The sequence below is a fragment of the Peromyscus maniculatus genome, chromosome 1, assembly GCF_049852395.1.
Source record: "Peromyscus maniculatus bairdii isolate BWxNUB_F1_BW_parent chromosome 1, HU_Pman_BW_mat_3.1, whole genome shotgun sequence".
NCBI lineage: Eukaryota > Metazoa > Chordata > Mammalia > Rodentia > Cricetidae > Peromyscus > Peromyscus maniculatus.
The window spans coordinates 92,283,164-92,293,263 of NC_134852.1; the positions used below are offsets into that span (position 1 = coordinate 92,283,164).

Sequence of the window (10,100 nt, forward strand, 5' to 3'; positions counted from 1 at the left end):
CCCAGAGATAGAAGGTAAGTCCCTACTGTGAAGACACCATGCACTTTGGATACGGAGCCCAGAGACCCCCAGCTGGATCTAACCTGAAAGCCGCCTCCTGAGGACTAACTTTCACGGTACAGAAGGTACCATGCAAGCTTCCAAATGAGGGAAGCTACCACCAGTTCTAGCAGTTCCAATACCATAAACCACAGCAGTGACCAGCATGGCATGTTAACCCCAGGGGGGCAGTGGTGACACACACGCCTCAGTGGTCCCCAACAGCTCTCTCATTGGACCTATGACCTGCTCAACCAGGGGGACTCACAACTGGGACTACTGGAGACCTGGCCTACTCCTCCGAGCTGGTGAAGTCACGGGTCATGAACTATAACCAGCCTAATCCCTAGCAGCAGTCTAAAGATTTGTTCTTCTACCCACGGCTACATGAAGTCCTCACCCTCACTTCTTCTGTAGCAGACAGGGACCCTTACAGAAAACTACAGCCTATCCAAATGCAGAGTGTGGAGACCAGGTCCAGCGGATACATCGACAACACAACTTCTTCACCTAAGGCTCAGGGACCCTGGGAAAGGGGAAAGAGGACAAGAGCCTGAACACCAGGGAGTCTGCTGTGAGACTGTGTCAGAAGCATCACCTATGAAGTCTCACCAGCCTGGTCACCTAAGCATGACCTGAACAACACATATGCTAATGCGAAAGGGGTAAAGCCTATGAGGCCTCACCCCAGACAAAGAACTACTGGCAATTAAGGAAAGCTGACAGTGGGAGAAATAATCGTTCCCACTGTCACACCAGCTGGTCACCCAGTACCAAATGGTCAGTCCTGAAAGCAGACACATACAAGGAACATTATGTATGGACCCAGCAGCAGTTTGTATTTATGTATTTAGGGACACACATGCACACACTTTTTTTAGTTTTCCAAGACAGGGTTTCCCTCTGTAGCCCTGGCAGTCTTGGAACTCGCTCTGTAGACCAGGCTGGTCTCAAACAGAGATCCACCTGGCTCTGCCTCCCAAGTGCTGGGATCAAAGGCATGCGCCACCACCGCCTGGCTACTTGTTACTTTTTTTAAATTGAAAGTGAAATAAAAAAGAAAGTAAGTTTGATATTTACATAGGATTGGGAAAATAAAATTTTTATTAGCGGGGAGGGGTGGTATAAGCATTCTTTAACTGTTACGCATCAGCATGGAAGCACTAGTGTCGTCCCTGGTCCATCACAAGGAAATCACAAGTGGAACTTTGCTTTGAGCTGCACTCTCTACCTACTTCTACATTCTTCTTTTCCTTTCCTTTCTCTCTCTCTTTTCTTTTCTTTTTATTTTTTTGTTTTTTTCATGACAGGGTTTTCTCTGTGTAGCTCTGGCTGTCCTGGAACTAGCTCTGTAGACCAGGCTGGCCTTGTATTCACAGAGAGCTGCCTAAAACATACTCTTATTGTATGTCGCAGGTCAAGAAAAGGGCTATGACTTTGAAAGAAGCAAAGAGGAATGCATGAGAGGGTTTGCAGGGAGGAAAAAAGGGAGTTATAGAATATATAATTACATACAATCTCAATATATATAATCTCAAAAATAAAAACACTTTAAACGGGGGGGGGGGGGGGGGGGTATTTATAAACTGAGTTTAACACTGTTTTAACTTGGTGCTCTATGCTGCAGAAGTGTGATTCTGTGTGGTGTGTGCAGGTGTGCAGATGCACTCGCCCACGTGGGCACACACGTGGGGACAGAGGAGGTGGTCACTCCGTCTTCAACTGCTCTCAGTCTTAATCTTTGAGAGCACCTCTCTCTCAACTTAGAGCCTGTCATTTCAGCTCGACTGTGTGGCCAGCCTGCCTGTGTTAGCCCATCACTGAGGTTACAGCCACATGCTGTCACACTCAGTTTTTCACATGGGTGTTAGGGATCGCCATCTCCCTACACTCAAGCTTAATTTATATATAGTATATATAATATTATTATGTATATTATATGTATTATATATACATTACACACACACACACACACACAGGTTCCCCACCCCCCCCAAAAAAAAACAGGGCTTCTCTGTGTAGCCCTGGCTAACCTGAATTTCCTTTGTAAACCTGGCTGGCCTTGAACTCAGACATTCACCTGCCTCGGCTTCTGCCTCCTGAGTCCTGGTATTAAAGGTAAGTGCTACCACCATGCCCAGCTCTTAAGTTTAATATTTTTAAAAATGTTTAAATTTGGATTTGGTCCTCAGCTGGGGGCAGGACCGACAACAACAAAATAATAACAACAACAAATAACAAAAACGTTTAAATTTGCTGGGTAGGATGGCTTATGCTTATAATCATGGCGTATGGGAGACCAGTGTGAGGACACTGTGTGTTTGAGGCTAGCCTACACAACATAAGGAGACTACGTTGTGAAGAAAAAATGAAAAATGTAAGCCAAATGTGAGAGGTTCTGACAGAGAATGAACATGAATGTGAGGCCAGCCTGGGCTACACAGTGTGTTGCAGACTAACCCAGGCTGCAGAGGAGCCTGTGTCTCCAAACAAATAAAAACAAACAACAGGAACAACAAAACCCACAGGGACTGGGGAGATGACTGAGTGGGCAAACTAGGATCCCGAGTCCTAGCTGAGATTTCCAACAACCACAGCACATGGCGGTGCTGGCCTGTAACCCCAGTAGGGGAGGAAGACACAAATGGATCCTGGGGGCTCACTGACCTGCCTTTCTAGATGAAAGGGCAAACTCCACATTCAGTGAGAAGAACTGTCTCAAAAAGTAATATGGGCCGGGCGGTGGTGGTGGTGGTGGTAGTGGTAGTGGTGGTGGTGGTGGTGGTGGTGGTGGTGGTGGACGCCTTTAATCCCAGCACTCGGAGGCAGAGCCAGAAGATCTCTGTGAGTTCGAGGCCAGCCTAGTCTACAGAGTGAGCTCCAGGACAGGCACCAAAACTACACAAAGAAATCCTGTCTTGAAAAAACAAAAAAAAGCAAGGTGATTCTGTGCACAAGCCACAAGTGTAGCTACCACCTCTCCTCAAAGAGGCTCCTCTTACAGCAAATGGAGACCATCACAGAAAACCCCAACTGGGCGCTGCAGAGACGCTCAGATGGTGGGGAGCCCAGCACTGACGGATGCATCTGCATCACAGCTCCTGTATCTATGGCTCAGAGAACATCACAGAAAAGGGGACGGAAAGACTGTAAGAGCCAGAATACCAGGCAGTCTGCTATGGAACACTCTCCTAGAAATAGCTTCATAAACAAGACCGGAACAATGGGCATGTTAGGGCGGAAGGGGGAAAGCTTTGAGGGGTCCCACCCTTAGACAAAGAACTGCAGGCAACTAATGCTGCTGGGAGGAGGAGAAGTGCCCTCTCCCAGGGACAAGCCCACTTACTGGTTGTCCAATGTAGAGTGGTCAGCCTTAAAGCCATATACACACCACCAACAAAAACAGACTCAGCAGGTTGTGTTTGTATTTATTTGTGCATACACACACATAGGTATGTAATGATAATAAAGAAAAAAGCTATTAAAAGTGGAGGAGATGTGAGGGGTTTGAGGAAAGGTAGTTGGGAGGGGCTGGAGGAAGGAAATGGAAGGGGAAAGTAATATGATTCTATATCAGATAAAAACATATTAAAAACATAAAATAAATAAAAAAGAAATTAAAAATGGACCATAATTTGCCAGGCAGTGGTGGCACACACCTCTAATCCCAGCACTCAAGAGGCAGAGGCGGGTAGATCTCTGAGTTTGAGACCAGCCTGGTCTACAGAGAGTTCCAGGACAGTCAGGGCTACACAGAGAAACCCTGTCTCAAAAACAAAACAAAACAAAACAAAAAGGGGCATAACTTTAAAAGTCTTTCTATCCAAGTGATAGAGTTACATTTATAGATCTACATAAAGTTTACCATGATATCTTAATATGGAAATAGTAACTGAAGTGGGAGCAGCTCAGATAATTACTTTTTTTTAAAAAGTTTGGCAGATAAAGTTATTAAAATCTTTTTTTTTTTTTTTTTTGAGTTTCTCTGTGTAACAGCCCTGGCTGTCCTGGAACTCACTCTTAATTCCCCTTCCATGATGTAGTGTTAATGGCATGACATTAATCTTTTTAGAAGGTTTTATATCACAGAAATAGATAAACTCTACACATCTGGGCTTCGTAAATTAAGCAAGCCCTAGTTAAAAGGTGATATTGGCGGGGGGTGTGTAAAGAGATGGCTCAGTGAATTAAGGTGCTTGCCACCAAATCTGATAACCTAAGTTGGATCTCCAGGACCCATAGGATGAAGGAGAGAACCAACTTCCTGAAGTCATCCTCTAGCCTTTGAATTCTTGACACCCTCCCCACCCCCACACAAACACACCTCCACCTTCAAAGTGCTAGGATTATGGTGTGTACCACCATGGGTTTTGGTTTTAGGATTTTTATTTAGTGCTTTTTTCCCAGCCTGCAATTATATTGCCCAGGCTGGCTCAGCCTTCCAAATGCTGGGATTATATATGTGTGCTAACATGCTTGGTTAAAAGTAAGGCTGTCTTTCAAAAATCCAGGGACAAGCAACAGCATCGATCAATGTGGTGAAGGTGCTTGCTATCAAGCCTGTTGATCTGAGTTCAATCACTGGGACCCACATGGCAGAAAGACCTGTTTCTGGCAAGTCAGTCTCTAACTTCCACGTGTGTCACATGACACATTCATACCCATGCACATATATGCACACACAAAATGAATATAATTTTAAAAAGGAGGGAGGGGCACCAGCCAGACAATTCAGCCTGTAAGCTAGTGGACCAGCTATCCTGGAATACACAGTATGGCAGGACAAGAGGGACCCTGCCTCAACAAGGTTACACAGTAGGAGAGAACCAACCCCCAAAAGTTGTCCTCTGATCTTCACATGTGCCCTGTAGCTTGTGCATGCCCACATTCACACACACATACATCACACACACACACTACATAATAAATAAAAAGACGTAAGTAAGGGGCTAGAGAAATAGCTCAGCAGTTGAGAGCACTTGCTCTTGCAGAAGTCCTAGGTTTGGTTTCTAGCATCCACATGGCAGCTCACAACTACAAGTCCAAAGGATCCAATGCCTTCCTCTGGCCTCCCCTAGCACAAGGCACATACATGGTGCACATACATATGTACAGACAAACACTCTTACATATAAAGCTTAATAAAATATTTTTTTTAAATAAAAATTTAAAAACAAAGGTTCCAGATGTAGTTTACTAGTAAAGCACATGCTTAGAACCTGAAAAACCAAGCAGGGCAATGGTGGCCCATGCCTTTAATCTCAGTACTCGGGAGGCAGAGACAGGTGGATCTCTGAGTTCAAGGCCAGCCTGGTCTGCAGAGTGAGTTCCAGAACAGCCAGGGCTACACAGAGAAATCCTGTCTCAAAAAAACAGAAACAAACAAACAAACAAAATAACAAAAGAAAGAACCTAAAAGGTCCTGAGTATGATACCCAGCAACACACATACACAAAATTATTCTTCTAGGAATGGAATAAGGGAGGTGGGGTGGGAGTTGGGACCACTCAGCCAGGCATGGTGACTCACGCTTTCAATCCCAGCACATGGGAAGCAGAGGCAGGTGGATCTCTGAATTTCAAGATACTTTGGCCTACACAGAGGCCCTATCTCTTAAAAAAAAAAAAAAAAAGAAAATCTTTCCAGATGGGGCTATAGTTCACTGACAGATCAATTCCCTAGACAGAGCACTTGTCTAATTTGCAAAAAGTCCGAGGCATGATTCTCAGCACTACATTTGAAGAAAAAAAAAGTTATTTGTCCTGACATGGTTGTTTGGCACTCAAGACCCAAAGGCAGGATTCCAAGTTCAAGGCCAGCCTAGGCTATAGAGTGAGTTCCAGGCAGCAGGGGCTACATATGGAGACTTCGTAACAACAGACAGATGGATAGATAGGCATTCTAGCCAGTAAGGCCGTGCAGTGACATATATCTATAAATCTTCCTCTCATGAAGCTGAGGCAGGAGGTCTGCCTGAGCCACATAGCAAGACTCTGTCTCAAAATAAAGCAATAAAAATGAGGTCTTTCAAGGCTAGGGGTGCAGCTCTGTGGGAGCCTGTGATGAGCATGTGCAAGGCCCTGGGGTTCATCCCTAGCACTGATAGGAGTTCACCCAAAATACAGCTAGGTGACAGCTGCTGGGTGAGCTGACTGGAATGTCTCACAACTGTGTAGGTATGTCTAGGAAAAGATGCACCTACTTTCCTATGTGATAATTATAACCAGGGCAAAACAAATGCCCCATTCCAAAAAGAAAAAATCATGTCGAGACAATTCTTAACACTAAATGCTAAAAAAGAGGTGAGGGAAAAGGTCAATTGCTAGCAAAAGTAATCACCAGACACACCTGGTTCAGAAGACAAAAAGGTGAAAACTTTTGTAGTAACGAAATGATAGCCTTTTTTTTTTTTTTTTGGTTTTTCGAGACAGGGTTCCTCTGTGTAGCTTTGCGCCTCTCCTGGGACTCACTTGGTAGCCTTTTAGCCCATGAGCCAGAAGACCAAGAGAGTAAGGTTTCAGGATAAAAATCAGGAGACCTAAATTTCAAGATTTCTGTGCCACTGCCATCTGTCAAAGGCTCGGAGGGCTGTCACCTTTCTGCTAAGGGAGCTGGCACACAAGTGGTATGTATACCTGCTTCAACTCCGAGCTCAGAGACCCAATCAAGTGGATGAAGTCCACTGAGGGCCAGCGGGGCTGGAGAGGTGACTGAAATGAGGGCAGCGTCAGACGGCTTTTGTGGGACCTGCAGTGGCCCTCCCCAGAACCCCACCGGAAACGCGAAGTCTACCGCCTTACGGTATCCCAAACAGTCAGCAGCCCCGACTCCCATTTACAGTTTCCAGTTAGTCCCCTGCCTTCTTGGGAGGAAGGGATGGCGAAGGCGCGCCTTCCCTCTCGGTCCCCTGAATCTGGAGCTATGAATGGGGGCAAAGGGGCCTTGGCTACAGACTGCAAAGAAAGGCACGATCCATTCAGGCGACCGACCCACGCAGGCCCTCAACCCGGCCCAGAGCTCCGCAAGGCCCCCCAACGGCAAGCAGACCAGAAGCACCGGGCAGAGACAGGCCGGGCTCACCTGCCTCTTGTTCATCCGCCGCACATCATCTAGGAAATCTAGAGACAGCATGGTGAGATGGAGAATGCGACAACCAGCAGCCAAGACGGCGCGATAGAATCGCCGGGAGGAACCGCTGCCACACGGGCCGGGATCACAGTGGACAGGACCCCCTGGCGTCTGTACTTCCGCTTCCGGGGCGGGAGCAAGAGAGGCCCCGCCCCTTGGGGGCCGAAGGACGGACAAAGCCTGACTCGCGAGCCTGCTGGAACAGCCCGCGGCCTGGCCTTGTCGCAGGAGGACCTCCCGAGCTGACCTTCGCCGGCCGAACCCGCCGAAGCCCGCTTCCCGTGCTCAGCCCGCGGCTGCTCGTGCAGGCGGTGACCCTAGGTTAGATAGGCCCGCAGCCTGCAGAAGGCGGGCCCTTGCGCACGGCTGGCCAATTGGAAGCCGAGTCTGCACCAGGGCGAGGCCAGCAGTCTTCCTGCGTACTGCCGGGTCCTGGGTGTGGCCCGCGACGTGTTGGCTAGCTGTTTGTTCTCTGGTTGAAGATGCTGCGGAACGCTCCGGGAAGCTGTGTGTCTGTTAAAGCTGTGTGTCTGTTAAAGCATGGTGTACACACACACACACACACACACACACACACACACACACACACACACACACACACACACACACACACACCTCTCTCTCTCTCTCTCTCTCTCTCTCTCTCTCTCAATTCTGGCTAGTAGAACCCTTCACATAAACTTGTCAATTTTAAATTCAACCTAGAGGTCAAATTAAGTAGGTATGAGCTTTTGTCCATTTCTTATGTACCTTGACGAGCTCCAAGAATATCCTATGGGTCCAAAAAGGTGAATAAGCTATTTATTTGGGAAGCTTTAAAAATGAATTGGCGGGAGGCAGAGCCCGGCGGATCTCTGTGATTTCGAGGCCAGCCTGGGCTACCAAGTGAGTTCCAGGAAAGGCGCAAAGCTACACAGAGAAACCCTGTCTCAAAAAACCAAAAAAAAAAAAAAAAAAAGAATTGGACAAGTGGGGGTGGGGCGAAAGAGCGAAGGTGGATCTCTCTGAGTTTGTGGTCAGCCTACATAGTGACCTCATACATAGTTCCAGACCAGTCAGGGCTTCAAAATAAAGAGAGGCTATCTTGAAAGAAAGAAAGAGAGAAAGAAAGAAAGAAAGAAAGAAAGAAAGAAAGAAAGAAAGAAAGAAAGAAAGAAAGAAAGAAAGAAAGAAAGAAAGAAAGAAAGAAAGAGGGAGGGAGGGAGGGAGGGAGGGAGGGAGGGAGGGAGGGAGGGAGGGAGGGAGGGAGGGAGGGAGGGAGGAAGGAAGGAAGGAAAAGAGAGAAAGGAAGAAAGAAAGAAAGAAAAAGAAAGAAAGAAAGAAAGAAAGAAAGAAAGAAAGAAAGAAAGAAAGAAAGAAAGAAAGAAAAAAGAAAAAGAGCCTGGAGCTCACTGGCCAGTCAATGTAGCCTGATTGACAAGTTCCAAGTCAGTAAGAGAAACCTTAATCTCAAAAAAGGGAAAGGGGCTGGAGAGATGGCTCAGTGCTTAAGAGGACTGGCTGCTTTTCCAGAGGACCTGGGTTCAGTTTCTAGCACCCATCTCAAGTAGCTCGCTATCACCGATAACTCCAGCTCTAAGGGATCTGACATCCTCTCTGAACTCTGGGTGTCTGTACTCATGTGCACATACACAGAGCCACACACATAAACATCGTTTTTTACATCATCTTAAAATAGTGAAAATAAACCTCTAATGTTTTAAATAAGTGAACAGCACCTTAGAAACAGCACCTAAGGTTGTCCTCTGGCCTCCACAGGCATGCATGCATACACACATGCACACCTGCCAGCACACAGAAGAGCATGCACGTACACATGAACCATTTACATTGTTGCTAGGCCTGATGGTGCATGCCTGTAATCCCAGCACTTGGAAATTTGAAAGTCACCTGGTTTTTTTTATATTTTTGTTTTTCCAGCCCTGGCTGACTTGGAATGTACTATGTTGGCCAGGCTGGCCTCAAATTCACAGGAAGCCTCCAACTTTAGCTTCCTGAATGCTGGGATCACAGGCCATCAAACTGGCCCAAATCTTTCTTCTTCCTTCAGATTGTATTGGTGCTATAGTAGTTCTCAATAACTATCCAATAAAGACAATGTAGTTGGTGTGGGGGGCTGTTGCCAAGGCTCACAACCTGAATACCCAGGATCCATGTGGAAGAAGAGAATTAAGTCCTCAAACCTACCCTTTGACCTCCACACATGCACCATACCACACACACACTCACACCAAGTAAATGCAGTAATTTTAAATAATGGAGTTAATATGATATATAATTTCATAGACATTAAATGCTAAACATGAAATTTCATTGTTACATTGTATTATCAACTCACAAAAATGGGTCAGGAGCTTAAAAAAATTGCATGAAAATTAAATCAGAATATTGAGTGCTATATTTTTAATTTTTTGATTGTTTTGTTTTTGCTTTTGTATTGAGACTGGTCTCACTGTTTCTCTGGCTAGCCTGGAACTCTCTATGTGTAGATCAGGCTGGCCTTGAACTCATAGATTATCTGCCTTCTCTCTCTCTCTCTCTCTCTCTCTCTCTCTCTCTCTCTCTCTCTCTCTCTCTCTCTCTCGGTGGTTCTTCAAGACAGGGTTTCTCTGTGCAGCCCTGGCTATCCTGGAACTCACTCTGTAGACCAGGCTGGCCTCGAACTCACAGAGATCTGCCTGCCTCTGCCTCCCAAGTGCTGGGATTAAAGCCATGTGCCACCACACCTAGCTAAAATTTTTAAAAGTAAGGTTTGTTTTGGTTCATGATTGGGAGAGATACAGTCCATCACAGCAAAAGCTTCAGGTGGCTGCTCAGGGTTCATCACAGCCAGGAAGCAGAGAGAGATGCATCCTGGTGCTCAGCTGGGTTCCCTCTTTGGTTCTGTGCAGGACCCCAATCCATAAGATGGTGCTGCTCACATTCAGAGCGGG

The 10,100-nt window shown here is 46.4% G+C and overlaps 1 protein-coding gene and 1 long non-coding RNA gene across 4 annotated transcripts in view; both read right to left on the bottom strand.

Annotated features, from left to right (window-relative positions):
- Positions 1-7,460, bottom strand: part of Sec11a (SEC11 homolog A, signal peptidase complex subunit) — a 41,882-nt gene extending 34,422 nt beyond the window's left edge. For all 3 annotated transcript variants that reach the window (XM_076545867.1, XM_042278749.2, XM_042278748.2), the window contains exon 1: positions 7,120-7,460. In XM_076545867.1, coding sequence (XP_076401982.1) covers positions 7,120-7,170 — 51 coding nt within the window. In that variant the 5' untranslated portion in view covers positions 7,171-7,460. The remainder of the gene's footprint in view (positions 1-7,119) is intronic.
- Positions 4,197-7,113, bottom strand: LOC143267559 (uncharacterized). Its single transcript, XR_013042754.1, has 2 exons — positions 6,518-7,113; positions 4,197-6,438 (listed from the first exon to the last, which is right to left on the bottom strand). It is a non-coding gene; the product is annotated as an uncharacterized LOC143267559 (long non-coding RNA).
- Positions 7,461-10,100: the final 2,640 nt, after the last annotated feature.